This window comes from Fibroporia radiculosa (assembly GCF_000313525.1).
Source record: "Fibroporia radiculosa TFFH 294 genomic supercontigs, scaffold1347, whole genome shotgun sequence".
In the NCBI taxonomy this organism is placed as follows: Eukaryota; Fungi; Basidiomycota; class Agaricomycetes; order Polyporales; family Fibroporiaceae; genus Fibroporia; species Fibroporia radiculosa.
In genome coordinates, this window is record NW_012133287.1 from 23,649 (window position 1) to 40,555 (window position 16,907).

Here is a 16,907-nt window from a genome sequence, read left to right on the forward strand (position 1 = left end):
TCTGCCAATAGCGATGGAGTCACCCGAAGTGGTACGACATTTTATTTACCGGTATCCGTCAAATCCTTGGGCGCTTCAACGTGCTTTCTTGGGGACTGGCTATGATAACGTTTGGCTGCGCATAAGCCGTAATCCGACGTATGTTAAGGCATGTATTTTTTCTGGCTCGAACCGTTCGGTGGGGCAGTGTAGAGTGTGCGTGAACCGGTCCCGCAGCAGTACATGACGCATTTGAGTGATGCCATGGGGATGTCACGAATGAGGCGGTAGCGAACAGTGCAGACAGGGAGATGCTGTAACGAATGTACGGAACTTGAACTGGCCCCGAAAAAACGAAGTCGACACTCAAATCAAATCCGCAGTTCCTATTGCCCTACTGGATGCTGCTGTGCATGTTGATGAGGAGATGGATCGTCGACCTGGCCCCGCTGTGGGCCACACCCTAGACCTACAATTGTGCAAGGGCCTATGCTCAATGTAAGATGCGCGACGACAAATTGAGATTATTGTTTGACTTATTTGCGCTACAGTAGCCTAGAGGGCAGGGCAACCGCGGCCGTAGAATGGGCATTGCTTCAAGTTTATTCGCTCTACAATAAATTCAACATGACCAGGTCGTGCTTCTCTTCGATGAGTTTGTGGGCGTCCACACCTCCCGCCCATTTGATCCCCGACGTGTTGAGCACCGATACGAAGGAAAGGTATCGGACAGCTACTTAGAGTAGTTTGCTTATCTGCGCAGCCAAAATGAAATCACACACCGGAAGTTGCCCAAGACAAGCCCGGCATCGTGCAGAACCTTGATCGCTCATTTGACTCCAAGATTGATCATGGCGTCTGGCTGAGATCGCAGCTCCCAGTCCGCAGTTCTGCTTCTTCTTCAATTATTCGTAGCGGACACGACCGTCTCGACAGAAAGACCCGTGTAACGGATATGCAATGATATGGTCGTTGACGGGCTTGCTGAACTTCAGGTTCCAGACGATAGGAGCTTGGTTGCATGTACGCAACATATAGGTGTAGCTTATGGGTACCTCATGTCTCAAGTCACCCTCTGGGAGAGGCCTATTTGTCGTCGTCGGGCACCCTGAAGGAGTTCCGCATCCTGCGTGCGGACTGCATCTTTTCGGCTCCCCACCTGCTGGCGTCCATAATTGACAACCTATTCTCGAATCTCGATACTTCGGCTTCGCACAGGTTCTCGTGCCGTGATGCCCAAGACCACTAGATGACGAAATCAGTTGCATACCGCAACAAGCCAAGGCCGCTAGAGAAGAGTGTTTGTATTAGTAGATGCGTCATAATCAGGTGAGCCGGTAAGTGCGCAGTCAGGGCTGTGTCTTCGTATTCAGACCTCTACTCGGGTGGTTGAACTGTGATATTGATACCTGTCTAAGAGCCCCGTTGACGCAAGCGGGGTCAGGAGGGGAGGGCTCTTTTGTGAGGAACGGCGTAGGGATATATGCATCTGAATGTATGCGGAAACACTAAATACCTCTACAAAATATCTTCACTCGACGATTGCAGACCGAGACCGAAGCATTTTTCATCTCTTCGCTCTCACTTCAGCGCATTTCGGGATGTTTGAATCCTTTCGATCCTCTGACCACCCTTTTCTTCAATTGCCGAATACCTGCCTCTTTTCCATAAAGAAAAACCAAAGGACTTACAGCGTTCGATGCTCCAGGTTTCATGCGGGAGAGACAGCGCACCAAAGGACATTATCAATAGGCTCGTCGGGTGGCCTACTGTCGCAGCTATCGCTCGTATCGTTATCGACTGCTCTAGTAACTATCCTGACGATACGGAGGATTATATGAGATTGAAGGTCGTTATGAAGGGTTAGAGGTTGTCCAACACGCCAAGGAGATGCCGCGGTAGTGCTGCCCGCAGCAGGTATTACGCTCGCATGCTCCGTGTCGACCCCATGGTTATAGTCAACGTCAGCAAGCTCTATTTGCGCAAGGGACCAATGCATACCGAAAGGTCAAATACAGCCCAAAAGAACGTTGCAAAAATCACGTACATCCTAAATCGTTTTCTCGACGCACCTTCGATTATCATGGATATATGGTGCATTTGGACCCATATGTTCGTTTTCACATAGGAGTAAGGATATCAATTGTCCTTGGTACGGTGAACGAGACCCTCAAGCATGAGTTGGTATACTCCAACATCAACCCACCGATCGAATTTGAAGCCAAGTTCTCTCAGAGTGCCTCGTAGTTCAAAGCCTCGCTGCACCCAGAACCTCTCGCGATCGCTCGATGCTGGATCGGCTGCGACCATAGCTGCAAAAGTTGAATTGAACTCTGGGCTCTAATTTCGAGACTAGTCGGTGACAATGCTCACCTAGAATGGTCCTGTAGTTTCGCTTTTGTGCTTCCAGCAAGATAGCTTTGAGCAGCTTCGATCCGATGTTTCGACCCCGGAAGTCGCGATGGGTATACATGCTGATTTCTACAGTCCTGCGCTCTGAGTTAGAAGACTCTAATCGAGATAAGATGAAATCGCACGCGTTGTAGGCTTCTTGATATCGATACCGTGACAAGTTGCACCACCCGATTGTTGTTTCTTTCCCAGTATCATCGGCGTGTATAGCCACCAGGCAGGGATATCCGTCTTTTGTGAGTTCCGATAGCCATGCTCGTCGATCTTCGATATCCACTGGTCTCATCCGGAACGTGCAGGTAGAGGTCGCAATTTCTTCGTTGAAGATATCAACTAGTGCTGGAAGATCCTCGCTTGTGGCATCGCGAATTAAGACCTTTATGCGCTTCCCCGGAGATGACAGTGGCTTCGGAAAGGTGCCCTCCAGAAGACCTGTCGGCTTGGTAGGAGAACAGAACGTCTGATCTTCCGATGATATGGTTTCTTCAAATTCCATGGTGAATGCTGTATGGTTTGCTGGATTTCATTATCAGCGCATGACTGACTAGATTGCGACCAAGAACGGGGTGGCATACTGGCTGGCGTGCTAGAGCCCGTCTACGTTAGGAAAAACGGGCTTCCCTCTGTATGTATAAGTAGTGGAAATGGTTGCCGCGTGTATGCGTCCTTGCCATAAAGATCATCAGAACATGGCTGCAAATTTCATGCATTCGAGTCATACATACCGTATTGCAGAAACCGACGACGGGTTCAGGTCTACCTTTACCTACAAGTGTCTCATGTTGTTTTTACGCTACACAGGAGTGTCCTCGTACAGTTCCGAGTTTGCTAGATCAATCGGTAGAGACTTCAGTCTATGGTATTCAGAATTAAGTTGGCACTGGCGTGAAGGCGATCATGGTTGATTTCGCGATCGCTTAGTCATCCGAGTAATCGACATTCGTTACCGCGCTCGAGTAAAGCTCCTTTACTCCATCATCTACAGTCTTTCAAGTGTGAACATGAAACCATGATAGTCTATCACAGTCTAAATATCCTCAGGCCTATTCAGCTAATGTGTCTCGGAAATCATTCGCAATCGGTAGCCTTATGCAATTTCGTTACCATCGCCAATAGTATAGTATCCCTACTAAGACCGTTCAGTCGAAGGTTTTGTACAAATTCAAGACAAAACCTTAGGACAAGAAGTTCGAGGTATGAAGCCCATTCTGTCTTCTATCCCTAAAGTTTGAGTCCTCGTAATACCTGGAAGCTGACGTCATTTCCGTAATGAATTTTCAACCAAAACGACTGCACATACATGGCCTCATTTGAGCCAACTACTCCTCTACAACGAATTGTCTCCACAATGCCCCAAAAGAATGACAGAAGAGGCTGGAGATCCCACTTTTGAACGAGTGTAATGAATCACACCATTCTTGGTTGGTGTTTCTTGCGGGACGAGCAGACTGACGTGACTTTGGTGGGTTGTCTGTGTCTTCAGATGTATGCGTGCTATTCCAAGCGGTGGGTTGCGCACGTATTCGCATCTCCATAGGCATAATGAATTCAGGCGCATATTGTCCATGATAATGTACGACATGGGAAGCGTCGCCATCTTCCGCTTTTAGCATCTGATACGGCCGCTTTTGCCGTGGCACAAGACGAGTTGGGTGCGAAATATGCGGCCTCGGTGGGGCCGGGATAGTTGACTCCCCAGTAAGCATTGTACGCAGCTTCGTGCGGAACGACTTGTCTTGAGAATCTCTGAACATGACGAAGGAAGCGGGAGGAGGACGGAAAGACAAACTCGTGTGCTGTAGAGTGGATGAATCTGGACGCCGTCTTATATGTCTGCGGAGGGGTGTGTGGCAGTGCGCGTGTCACTCTGTCAGCCCCAGTCCTGGCCACATTCATGTTGCCATGGCAGAATTTCCATTGGTGGCGAGAAAATGTGGCTGTCACACGGAGCGTCAACGTCACCAACCACAACTACAAAATCTGCTTACTGAGCATTTACCGCATCAGCTAGGGCATGGTAGCTTTGTGGCCACATATACCATAGCAAACTCATCTGAATGGACATAGAAGCTGACCATGCGCATCAAGGTTGTGGTGGGTTTTGATATTACAGTACAAAGTGTGCTTGAATCACTAAAGATTACTCAGAAGGGCTACCCACCGCGGAAATCTACGTTTACCCCTTATCCAGCCAGTTAGTTGAGTATGGTAATCCTCCGATATGTAACACTTGCTAATTCTGCACCTATTTGCCTCTACATCACTCTTTGATGGTGCGCGTTTGGTGTGGGAGCAGTTTTTATGGCCCCGGACACGAGCGGGTGAGGAGGCAAACGGGCTAAGTCTTGAGCTTGAGCGAGGAGAACCAGGGCATCCGAGCTATGGAGACCTGCGAAAGTCGACGGGGGCACTCATGTGGATACGCCGCGTAGCGGGACCAGGGCTGCTGCCGTGCCTTTGTTGCATCCTCGTTCGCTGTGCGTGCCGCCGCAGATTTAGATAAAAAAACCGTCAAGGAGCAAGCCCAATATCGGGGGTGGTGCCCCGGGCTGCTTCCTCGGAGGCTCCTTACAGTCTATTGAACCTATCGACACACACCGGAGGCTGGATAGGCGCCTGAATCATCTGCCTTATCCGCAGGCCCTGGACGGCCTTCTGACAGTCAAGCGGATATATAGGGTAGATATGAGCCCCTGGTGGATAATGTACAAGAAATCCACGAAACAGTAGATCGTGCAGATGGAGATATTACTGGAAGGCCATGAGCTCACCGTCCGATTTGGGAGATTTATCTCTTTCACGAGCCAATACCAGCTGCTTGAATCAAGCACTGTGCTTCTACGTCCAAGTCGATGTGTGTATCTATGCGCTCGAGTACTTTCTTCGATTACCATCGGCTAGTCCAGCTTTTCCTGTAAACGTCGTTTGCATGAGGTGTAGCGACAGGCAGGAGGAACGACCCTGCACAAGCCGTTACTTATTGATTAGTTCGGCTCGTGGAAAGTCTAACTCTTCGTATGCTCACCAATTTTCTCGCTCTCCTGGAGGGATGACAAAAGGTTCGGGTGATCGCGCATAGAATGATCGTGCTTCATTCGCCATTCTGTACGTTTAAGAGGAATCAGGACAAATTAAATGCACTAATAAAAATCAAAACATACAGGTTTCCAATTTTATAGCTCCTGGAAGGATTCACGGGTTCTTTGTTCATGTTTCTCAGGTAGGACCTGAAAACGAATGTACAACGGGTCTACGTGTCCGGTATGGTGCTCGAACTCACATATCTCTTGTATTCATGGGTTTAAGGAGTACGTTCGTAGGAAAGTCGTTAATTTCCTCGGTACGCCCCACCCATCTGACATCGAATACGTGATTTTACATCTTTGCATAGCGGCTGACAATGCACACCTTGGATGGTTGTACTGCCCAGAGACATCCCTAAGCGTCTCATAAGATCAAAGATAGTCAATACTTCAAGACAATGGCTCACTGTAGCATAGAATTGTCACTGCGGCGGCGTGTCAGAAGTACAATCAGTGATATTCCGCTCAAAAACTTACATATGTTGGATGGCAGACGCCGATGCAATCAGAACAGCAGAAAGGATGAATGGTGAACAACGCATAATGGATGGTCAGTGAGAAAGGATGATGGTGGAAAATCTGAAGTAAAAAATGTATGAGAATGGTTGTCATCAATGACAGGCGTCAGCCTCTAATCTCAGATTCAAAGTTACAAACTGAAGAGACACCCAATGGCCAGCACCCAATCTCTCAATAGCTGACTACTTCCGTGTGGCTGCATTTGCGTGATAGCACTACTATTCGACTCCTCAGCAGGCTCATGAAACGCACTGCTTCTTCTTCAACATCGATTGGAGCTAGTGGCCGAGTTGAACGTCATGTTCAATGTAGGAGAAACAAAACTCCCAGCCCCTGGAGTAAGGTTACGATTGCCCGAGACAACTGCCGTTCTATTGAATGATGTCAACTGCCTCCACATATAACCATCATTGGGCAGCGCACGCTCAATACATGCAGATACTAGGATCTATGTTTTCCTCAGCCAACTTTCGAGCGTATTTCCCTGACTCGGCCACGCCTTCCGCTTCTTCTGAGAAGGGCCTATGGAGCTGTGAGCTAAGATCGAACAGTAAATATGGAAGACACCCACCTGCTTCCCTTATCTCTGGCTCCGTCTCTTTCATCGCGTTCCACAGCCGCTCGAAATGCGCTGTCATCACAATCCCTCCACTCGCCTGTGCGTTCCGAGCATAAACGGAATCGTACCCACTGTAAGGACGAGGTTGCGAGCTTTCAGAAGACAATGTGCATCTTACCTGCCGATGCCCTCGTGCAAAATCTTCGCCCATTGCACTTTGCAAGCCGAGAACATGGCTGGCGTACTGCTTCAACATCTCCATCACGTCGATTTCCCTTGCATCATCGGTCTGCCCGCGTGTGAGCGCACATCGCGCGATGCGGCACGCGAAGTTCGTCTTTGCCTCTCCCGGTAGGTACCCGTCATTCGCACACATCACCATCTCGAGACGTGCAGACTTCAGGGTTGCGGCCCAGCGTGTCGCGATGAGCTATGAGATCGGTGAGGAACGATGGCGTTAGTATCATGTAGACATATTTTAACTTGAAATTCGTGAATGTAAGACATGCGCACTGCTTACCGGATGCACTTGTGCTGTGCTGCTGATGCGAATGAGAGCGACGCGACCATCACCTGAGAACATAGGCGCAGTGTGCGTGCACCGCTCTACCTCCCTGCGGACCTCGTCGCGGGCGGCATGGAGCCGTTTGATAAGTGGCGCCGACGATGACACGAGTTCGCGCGGAGAAGAGGCGTGCATGAGGGCGTCCCATGCCGCAATCACGTCGTATCGAGCTGTCCTGCGCGCTGCACGGGGCAGGTAGTAAGATCAGAGTATCAATTTGTAGAGATCAACATTGCTCATGACATATTGTGGTGCTCAAAGAGTGCGCCGATTAATTCGCGGACACGGGGATAGCGATGAGAAAAAGGACTAGATACTGCAGACTCACGAGCGTTCAGGAGGCTTACAGCTTCTGCAAGCGCTTTCTTCGTCCAGCGCTTCATGCAAACTCGCATATCAGGGAAAGGCGCCTCCCACTTGAATCCTGCACCCAGGTCGCCCATTGTGCCCATCACACATAGATATTCAAGCCGTTCCTTGAGCTCAGATGAAGCGGAGTCCGCGCTGGCCACTAGTGGGCGACACAGGAGGTATGCAAGTGTCGACGATGTTGCTACAGGTTCACAGCCCGCGGCTGAGAGGACTTGGGCATTTGCTGGAAAGCTGTCGCTCGCGTGATGATCTACAATAAGCACCTTCGCCTCTTCGCTGTCCACAATTGGAGGGCCTGGACGGCTACCCTGGTCGACGAGGACGAGGTATCTCGCCTGATAGCTAGCGAGCTGAGCACGCTCGTCGGGCGCATGCACATTCGACCCTTTGGCCACAAAGTGTACGGTAAGGAGCTGGGGTGGAAGGCCAAGCGCACAAAGCGTGTGATATAAGATCAGGCCGCTGCATAGGCCGTCGGCGTCCTTGTCGGGAAGAAGAAGGGTAGGCTGACGCGCTGATGCACTGACGCGATCGTGAGCATGTTGCAAATTATGAATAAGATAGAAGTACCATTCCTGGAGGAAGGTACGAGCAGCGCTCATGGCATCCTTGCTCACGGGCCATTGCTGAGCGGAGTGGACGCCCGGTCCGTCACCTTCTGACTGGTACTCCGGGCTACGATTCGAAATAACAGGTAAAGCGGTGTTGTCCGAGCTACGCAATCGTTTCGTCATGGCTTTTCAGTGCTCCTGTCGTTTCAGCACATATGCCTGGAGTGTACTGTAGGGAAAGCAACAAGCTACACTCGAGCTGCACGAATTTACAGTGTCAGCCGCAGGCACGAAGAGCAATCGATCATGTGTCAAGGTATGCCCTGGCGGAAGACTGAGAATTGTACCGACGCCACTTTCTTCAGAAGATTGTGGTGTTATAGCTACATTATCGATAGAATTGTTGCTGATATACTATCTCACCTATTTACCAGGCGTGAGTGTTATTTTCAGCAAGTGAATTTCGAGAGTAGCCATCACCTCATTCAAATTTGAGCGACTACATATGCGGTCTATGTTGCTAATGTTTCATCTTGTATATATCTTCTCCCGCGACATAGAAGATGCCACAACAGTTCCACATCCTGAGAAGAGTCGGAACATTTTTCAGAATTGTGTCAGGACAACGAGGAATACATTGACTGACGCACCGTCCAATATGTTACAACTTCAGCTATACCTCACTAGCCTCAGTTCATAATCCCAGTCCTTCTCAATGAACAATGAACAATCCGACTAAAAATTTCCAGAACAGCATGCAGTGCTTGATACTAATCCTATATACAAGAGCAAGCAATTAACCACGAACATAACAGTGTAGATTTTCCACGGTGCTCCAGCCGACATTTTCATTCAAATACTAAAATATTTGTCTCTGGATGCACATTTTCATATGAGTTTAAAACGCCATCCCTTGATATTGCGTATGGTGAAGGACCACCGTCGTACACCATCGACAACGTGCTAAAGTAAAACATTACTCAAGCTTGTCCGACCCAACAACGGAAAAGACTCACTCCAAGATACTCAGCAATCGTTGCTCTAATGCGCGCCGGGAGCTGTTCATCTCCATATATGTCGCCGTCCAAGTCAAGCAACGATACGTCTGTGTTTTGGTCTTGGCTCGTCCTCTTAGTAGGGCGCTGTGAGCAGGAAAATGTATGAGAATGAGCCAGCCAAAATCCATAACAGCGAACACACCAACTCAATATCTGGCGGCGACGCTCCCATTTCAACCGAGTCTATGCGAAGAGGTTGATCTGTAATGCGCGTTGAAAAGCTAACAGGAGAGTCGGCGGGACGAAGGTCACGGTCCACGACGTCCATAGTGTCGACATGGCGTAGAGCTCTAGGGTAAGGGTGATGTCTCAGAAGATGGAGGGAACGATACGAAGGACAGCGCATCAGGGAGGTATGCAAGATGATATGAAGTGAGTCGCGTCCGATGTCGCTTGCGTCGAGAACTATCCGATTGGAGAGCCTGTAGTGTGGACAGGCAATGAAGGGATAGAAAAGAGAGTAGCCAGGCTGGGGCTCATTTTAAAGGGCGGCAACGATAAAAAAGGAGATGCAAGTTGAGCAGAAGCGAAGACGTGTGAACAAATTCAGCTAAGGTTGGCGCGTTCCAGCCGCCGACTGCAAACCTTCACTGCGTATCTTGTCATATTGGCTTCTGTTTGAACATGCCTGGACCCCGTGGATCGCCATTCCCGTATCCACAGCGGAAAGAGTGAGAAACACAATTGAATCACCATATCCGTGAGGGAGGAATGGCAGGGCAGAACATCATACACATAGATGATACTATCCGCCGAAGGGTAAGCATGACTCTCCTAAGAGCCCATAACAATCGGTGGGCATAACACTGATAATTATGGCGTTCTTGAGCTCATTAACATTCCCCAACGGCGAACTTGTAGCGCAACGGAGCAAAACAATATGCAGGTTCCATGAATAGCAACAGTCATTAGCGCATCATCAGTATTAACCTGAACAAAAATTTTCTCCATGAAAATTCTAGACCCGCACTGTTGGCACCCTGACCCTTCGTCTCGCCTCGGAGAGCTAGCCAACAACGTGCTCCCTTTAGGGTCGCGTGACGTGACCCGCCGCGCATGTCACACGTGACGGGTGACCCGCCGCGAAGCTGGCGCAGCGCCAATGCACACAGGCGAGTTGATCCAGCCACGCATCTCCGAAGCAAAGCGCTGAACTGAAAAACTGCTAATAATCCTCACCGCAAGCCTGAAGACTAGCGATCGCAAATGTGTGAACAGAAACTCCGTAAGCCTGTGCAAAAGAACATGCAAGCTACGCCTTGTGCGATCTGCACGGTCGCAGTCGCGCGACGATATCCTGAGACCACGACTATGGAAGGGCACGACAGAGCGAGGCTCCACCGTTGTGATGTACTCGAAGAAACGGTTGTGAACATGACAGACACTCCAGAGCCAAAATGAAAGCAAGACACACATGACGCACCCGCATATTTATCTTCCAAATCCCTCTCCTGGTCGACGACAGTATCGCACTTCCTCGTGCCCTGATGGACAATCATCCAGGATCGTGAGGGGTTGATTTACACGTTTCTGCACGAAGCAGAGGGATTGGCTGCCACTGTGGATGAGGCCGCCGCGGCGACAGTAAAAATCGGGCGAGCCCTTGATAACTTGAGAAACAAGAAGACAATCCAGCTAGGAGCACGAATCCCTATACCAGCAGAATTTTGCGCATAGATTCAGCAGAGTCCAGGTCGCAGCAGACAATTTTTGAACCGTAAGCCAAGTGGTTTTTTTCCGAGTGCCAGTACCTTGACTCCTGAGCATTATAAACAACTTTGACGGAAATTGTAGAGCAAGAACGACAGCAGAAACGAGGCAAGTAATGATGATGGTCGTTGGAACAGCATGATGTCGCGCAAAGAGGGAGCAAGGCATCAATGCGCCGGGACCAGCCAGCCACACGCTTGTCTCGCCGGCTGTTTCGCGTAGCTCTTGAGCAATTTTCGACGCCACGGGGGATTCTGCTTGCCCTCGAATTCTTCCTGCGCTGCTTCCAACACCCTGCTGACAATTTTTCTTCTGCTGTGAGATCTCGCACTGGCCAAACGAAGGGCAAGACTCGCAAGTGTTTTAATCCCCAACCGCCGAACCGGTAGTCATGCTCCCACATCACGCGCTCTGGGGCCTTGGGCACTGCGACAACTCTTCGACAGCAACTTTTAATCGGCACACTCTACCTCGTGCCAAAGGCTCACAATTTTATTCGTGACGTGATTCGACTATCGGGGTACACTTTCCTATGCTTGCCCGCATCACCTCTTGCCAGACCTCTGCTGTCATAGTCGTTCCCTAGCCAGATCAAAGGACTCGCAATCGCTGTCACAAGAATGCCACACCTTGTATATGGGAAGCACCTACGGGTCTACACAAAATTGCCGAATTCTTATATGAATTCTTATCTACCACGGGGGTAAACTGGAAGACTCTTGCAAGAGCTCGTGTCGATCTGGGTGTGGCCTGCGATGGGTGGCCGTACTGGCACATGGATATTTTTGACACGGTACGTTGTGTACTCTATTGTCTGATGCCTTCCCAAAAATGATTTTCAGTTTGCTAGGCTCTGCCTAGTGACACTGTCCTTCAGATATCGTATAGATCCACGCTCTCATGTCGAATCTCATATCCATGTCATGCTCCTGACTCCTTCTCTACCACAATCATATCGATCCTCTACTATTACACCGTAAAGTCGTGTGCTGTGTGAAAGTGACCATTTTCATTGACTGCTGCGTTGACCGAGTCGGCGCCGGACGGAAGCTCACGCATACGATAGGGCGACTCGTCTGTTTTAGCTTGGTTGACCTTCTGGTGACCGAAAGAAATCCGATCCGATGGAATAGTGCAATGCGGCTTCCCTGTGCAGTGAGCAATCCATTGTGTAGAAGCTCAGGCGGAGAGCTGACTTGTCCCGAGACGCAAGCGTAGTGCCCAAGACTACACAACTCGGCTCAAGGACTCTCTAACTTCCCTTACTCCTATGTAACCCATCGGATCGTGACTTGTATGAGTTGATCGCCCAAATGCCTCTCTTGCCTCCCAAAATTCACGGCAGAAGAACAAATGCGGGTGGTTGCGGTAAAGACTCCATGGCCTAGACCTCTGTGTTGCTTCACTGCGCTTTGGCTGGGCTTGAAAATACTCGGCCACAGGAGGAGGCTACAGTGGAAGAGCTGCACACGTGAATTTGATCGACCCTGCTATTGTTCTCTTGGTGTGGCCGCCGCCAAGATCAGTTGCCCCGATAAGTCCTTTTGCAACCGCTTGCTTTGGCATGCTTTGTCCCGCGTATAAGTATGCACAGGAATCCGTGATCGGCTGCATCAAATTCTACCGTCTCTCGTTTACTGCGCTCGTTTATTCCAATTTCCGCTCTCGCTGGTCCAAGTTTGACGAAGTGGCCGTCGCTGCATCCCGCCACACCTACCGCCCTCGCCTGCGCCTTTAAATTACCGTCTGCCTCCACCTTCCTTCTCTCTCACTCCCGACTGCAGTCCGCTGAGCGGATATCGTTCTCGATTTTTCTGCCCCCCTCTTGCCTCTCCGCGATGGACTCCCGCAACGTCTCCATGGGTCAGAAGCTTCGGACGCTCATTGCGCCCAAGCCCAAGCTCCCCAGCCGCAACCCCGAGAGACGTCGGCACGATTTGCAAGAATCCTCCGGAGACAAGAGCGGTCAGAGCACAAATTTGGACGACGTTCGATCGGGTCGTCCTCGCCACCGCCTAACGTCTGAGTCGACGGAGTCAGTCGCCACCATCCGCGAGCCTCGACGGCGCACGACCAGCCAAGATAGCGTGCGCACGGTGAAGGGCGTTCTGGCCGCCCCGCCGCGGACAAGGAAGGTATCGGGCGCCTGCCCTCCTCCGCCCTCCCTTGTGAAGCCTCCGGCGCCAGTCCTCGGGGTCACAGCGACGCACAACCACGGCGAGTCAAGCAAGTCGGAGAGGGTGAAAGAGAAGAGGAAGGCAGCCGCGCTGGATTTTGAACCCTCCGCACAGGAGCCGGAGAAGCCCGCCCGCAAGACAAAGGGCCTGAAGAGGGCGAGGAAATACCGCGATTTGTCAGCGTATGGCCAGGAAGCTGCGGTGGAATTTCCTACTTCGGAGTCTTCGGTATCTGTCCTTGAAGTCGAGGAGGATCTCAGCGAGGAATGGGCCAAGGGTCGGCTCTCGCGCCGGTTATCGGACAACGACGAAGATATTATCCGGAGCATTGTTTCGTCGATTGTTGAGGATGCCGAGATCAATGGAGAGGCGGTCGAGGGGCAGGACGGCTCCTGTCTTTTCGATATCGGCAACCTTCAGGAAATTCCTGGCCTCGACGAGGACACAGAGGACAAAGGAAAGCAGTCTTGCAGATCGTCTTGGCTTGATGCTGGCACCTCCTCCTTATCCTCATGCCGCTTCAATGTCGCTATCAAACCCAAGGACCGACACTGCACAATGTGGGACATCGATTTCGAGTGAGCTGTGGTATTCTCCGAACTGAGATTATGGATTATTGACGCATGTTCTCTAGCGACGTGTATGCATGGTCCGGTGTTATTTACATCACCGATAACAAGCCGTACGCCGGGCCCCCGCGAGAAAGCCCTATTCATGACTTGGACATTGAGTGGTGGATGGTCGATGCCAGCTACGCGAGCGAGCCAGATATGCGGCCAGACTACTCCACTGCGTTTGCCGGCCAAATGCTCGCGCCGTCCCAGCTCGTGGAGCGCTTCGACCCGTCGCTGGGCATTTGCACAGATCTTGGCTGGGTGTACCTGCCGTCCAACCTGTCTAACACTGGTGCCGGCGGCTCGTGGGCGCTGCGCTTCTGGGTCCCTGTGCCGATGGCAATCTTCAGAGGACGCGAGTGTTGCAAGTTCCAGGTCCAGGCGAGAATCGACTTTGGCACGTGGGGATCTACGTATGCCATTGTGCAGTCTCCTGTGGAAGACATTACGATGGAGCAACTTGTAACGGAGAAGGAGATGGGGAAGCAGGCGGGTCGGTTGCGGTCGTGATTGGACGCGGAAAGGAATGGTGGTTGATTCATCTTACACATGTAGCTCTAGCATTATCGTTTCACTTTGGTCTCTGCTTTGTTGTATCCATTGTAATTTGTATAGGTTATCTGTGGTCACGACACCGTCTGTATTCTCCGTGCCATTCAGTTCACATCAACAACGGAGAGCTCTACGAACCCCGAGTACTTCCCCTTTTTGATCCCTAGTCACACATCTGGCATGATTTTTACGGCGGCCACAATCCGTTCCTTAGTTCACCCTGTTATTGTACTATTTAGTCTTCCGTGTTCTATTTTTCATTTGATCCATGTTGGACGTACTGAGGCTTATGAATGAAGTATTATGAATGTGCATTGTAGTCGGATTAATGGACGTACTCAAAGAGACACTGTGACATTCCGAAGGTGATAATATGTACCCTCCCCGCTGTCTGCATTGCAACAGCGCTCTTGTCTCTTAAGCGTGAGAGTGACATTTGGACGCGGCATTTCGCGGCAGGAGATGAGATGGCTGATCTGATTCAGAGCCGAGACTGCCGGTGATTTGGTATTGACTCCGCTTACGGCCCGATGACCCCCGTTCGGCGTGACGAAACATACATTTACCCCGCTCGTCTTCTTGGCTCTCTCTCGACGCCACGCTCCGCAAAGATCTATTGCCATAGCAAAGTCCACCATAACAAAAAACCAGCACTGGATAAAGAACGTAGAACGGCATAAAAGGATCGTCTGAGCATGGTTTTTGAAACATTCCTCCTCTAGAATATACCTAACAGCTACAGCATATCCTCTCCCCGTCCCTTCCACTGTGATTTTGAGTCGCGATGGCTCCCCACCGTGCTCTGGAATGCGATGACATACTCGCAGAGATATTCCAACATCTTCGCATAGGATACCACTGGGACGAGGATTACTGTCCCCACCTCATAGATACGGTCAATCTCAAGCGCGACCTCGCTCGAACCGCACGCGTCAACAAGGCATTCTCTTTTCATTCGCTGAATGCTCTGTGGTGGGAGATCCCTTCAGAGCACGTCGCTCTTAGCATTCTCCCCGCTTTCAGAACAGTCCCCAGTCCGATCCAGTATCCCGGGACTGTGGCGGCTCCACCGGGGTTTGAAGAAGAACGTGAATGGACATACGTGAGTGTCCCAAATTATCTGTGGTTTGTCGCCTCTCTGAACGACACGCCGTTCACACCGCCATCTCTAGCTCGTCGAGGATAAAATTCTCCCAAACGAGTTGGACCGACTTCGCCAATACACTGTTCGTGTGCGTGAGGTAGCAATAGACGGAGAAGAACGACGAGGCATTCGCGCGCCCGTCATCCAATATATTGCGCAACGGCTCGGTGGCTCACTGTTCCCAAGGTTGATGCGCTTGGAGTGGAGCGGGGACAGGATCATATCCGGCACTGGTGACATGAGCAGTGTCTTCCCTGCCGTGACTGGCCTCGGCCTTCAATCCCTCGTTCTTCGTCCACCCAGCTGGCTTCCCGAACCCGGCGAAAGTGATTTCAAGCGGGAACTATTGGATGCCATGCAGGGGCTCACCGATACCTCGCCTCGTATCCGCCGGATTGATCTGGCCAGAGGCTGGCGTGAGGTGGATCAGGGCAAGGGGTGGGACGCTGCATATGCGGCACAGCTTCTTGGCGCGCTCAATCATCTTGAAAGCGTCCATCTCAGAGTCTATACCATCGACCACGCACTCGTCAATGCACTCTTAGCGCTTCCGAACTTAGAGGCTCTGTTTATTGAGACGCTCTCGCTGGATGAAGACATACCCCATTGGAGCACCCGCAGATATTTCCGAACCTTGCGCACTCTGCATATCTGGGCGAACCACAACGAGGTGACCGGCTTCCTGCAGGCCTTCGAGCTGCCTGAGCTTCGAGCCTTACACGTGCTTGTCGGCGACCTCCCACAAAGCATGCGGCCGCACTGGGTGCTGACCTTCTCAGAGCTCATCGCCGCGCGATTCCAGCGGCTGCGCGAGCTGGAGTTTTTCGGCGCCTGCTACCGCAACTCGATCCCGATGGCGAGGATCTTCGCTCCCCTCCGCGCGCTGCGCCATCTCCGCGCCGTCTCGCTGCACGTCCCGTCGCGCGCGACTGTCGTCGGCCTGCGCGGGGTCGCCCTCAGCTGGCCGGGCCTCGAGGAGTTCACGATCTTCATGGGCGACCGCCCACACGAGTCGCTGCAGGTCCTGCTCGAGGTCGCGTCCGTCTGCAAGCTCCTGCGCACGGTGCACCTGCGCTGCATGAAGGAGCCGCGCCCGCCCGCCCTCAACCCCCACGGGCTCTCCGCGCACGGCCTCGAGCGGATCATGTGTCTGGACGCCTCGCACGTCTACTCGGACAAGGCCGTCGCCCGCGTCGCGGATCTGCTCGCGGGCGTGTTCCCCAAGCTGGAACTGGAGAGCATGATCCGGTGGCAGCGGGAGCGCGTGCACCGCGCGGGGAAAGACGACTTTTGGCTCGCGCTGCTCGAGAAGATGCGGAGTGTCCGCCTGGAGAACGAGGCAGACAGCAGGAAGTTGCTGGAGGCTTCGACCGCGGCGTAATGTATGCGCCGGAGCGACGAAACGAGGAGGTGGAGTGTCCGTCGTATCGTCGAGCGCTGAACTGTGGACAGTGATTCAAATTCTTTGTGAATCCAGAGGTAGACGGGGACATGGTGGACAGCGTGCGACTGGGAGGATGTGCATATACCGCCCTTTATTCCAGGATGCCAGCGCTATCTATTTACCGAGTTGCAGGTTGTCCTACTCAGTCCGGTCGCTGTCCCTGTAGTT

The 16,907-nt window shown here is 51.6% G+C and overlaps 6 protein-coding genes across 6 annotated transcripts; 2 read left to right on the top strand and 4 right to left on the bottom strand.

Moving 5' to 3' along the window:
• Window positions 1-2,118: 2,118 nt before the first annotated feature.
• Window positions 2,119-2,887, bottom strand: FIBRA_02603 (uncharacterized protein; the record flags this gene model as incomplete). The annotated part of the gene is made up of 2 exons (XM_012324462.1): window positions 2,119-2,291; window positions 2,353-2,887. The coding sequence occupies 2 exons, from the start codon at window positions 2,885-2,887 to the stop codon at window positions 2,119-2,121; spliced, it is 708 nt and encodes a 235-aa protein (XP_012179852.1).
• Window positions 2,888-5,412: 2,525 nt separating this feature from the next.
• FIBRA_02604 (uncharacterized protein) lies at window positions 5,413-6,016 on the bottom strand (the record flags this gene model as incomplete). Its single annotated transcript, XM_012324463.1, has 6 exons — window positions 5,413-5,494; window positions 5,553-5,618; window positions 5,672-5,746; window positions 5,800-5,829; window positions 5,882-5,899; window positions 5,952-6,016. The coding sequence occupies 6 exons, from the start codon at window positions 6,014-6,016 to the stop codon at window positions 5,413-5,415; spliced, it is 336 nt and encodes a 111-aa protein (XP_012179853.1).
• A 425-nt stretch (window positions 6,017-6,441) lies between these two features.
• FIBRA_02605 (uncharacterized protein) lies at window positions 6,442-8,223 on the bottom strand (the record flags this gene model as incomplete). The annotated part of the gene is made up of 6 exons (XM_012324464.1): window positions 6,442-6,515; window positions 6,565-6,649; window positions 6,731-6,982; window positions 7,073-7,299; window positions 7,446-8,011; window positions 8,060-8,223. The coding sequence occupies 6 exons, from the start codon at window positions 8,221-8,223 to the stop codon at window positions 6,442-6,444; spliced, it is 1,368 nt and encodes a 455-aa protein (XP_012179854.1).
• A 705-nt stretch (window positions 8,224-8,928) lies between these two features.
• FIBRA_02606 (uncharacterized protein) lies at window positions 8,929-9,366 on the bottom strand (the record flags this gene model as incomplete). The annotated part of the gene is made up of 3 exons (XM_012324465.1): window positions 8,929-9,003; window positions 9,057-9,182; window positions 9,241-9,366. The coding sequence occupies 3 exons, from the start codon at window positions 9,364-9,366 to the stop codon at window positions 8,929-8,931; spliced, it is 327 nt and encodes a 108-aa protein (XP_012179855.1).
• Window positions 9,367-12,646: 3,280 nt separating this feature from the next.
• Window positions 12,647-14,109, top strand: FIBRA_02607 (uncharacterized protein; the record flags this gene model as incomplete). The annotated part of the gene is made up of 2 exons (XM_012324466.1): window positions 12,647-13,563; window positions 13,620-14,109. The coding sequence occupies 2 exons, from the start codon at window positions 12,647-12,649 to the stop codon at window positions 14,107-14,109; spliced, it is 1,407 nt and encodes a 468-aa protein (XP_012179856.1).
• Window positions 14,110-14,935: 826 nt separating this feature from the next.
• Window positions 14,936-16,676, top strand: FIBRA_02608 (uncharacterized protein; the record flags this gene model as incomplete). Its single annotated transcript, XM_012324467.1, has 2 exons — window positions 14,936-15,253; window positions 15,324-16,676. 2 exons carry the CDS (start codon window positions 14,936-14,938, stop codon window positions 16,674-16,676), a joined length of 1,671 nt encoding a protein of 556 aa, XP_012179857.1.
• Window positions 16,677-16,907: the final 231 nt, after the last annotated feature.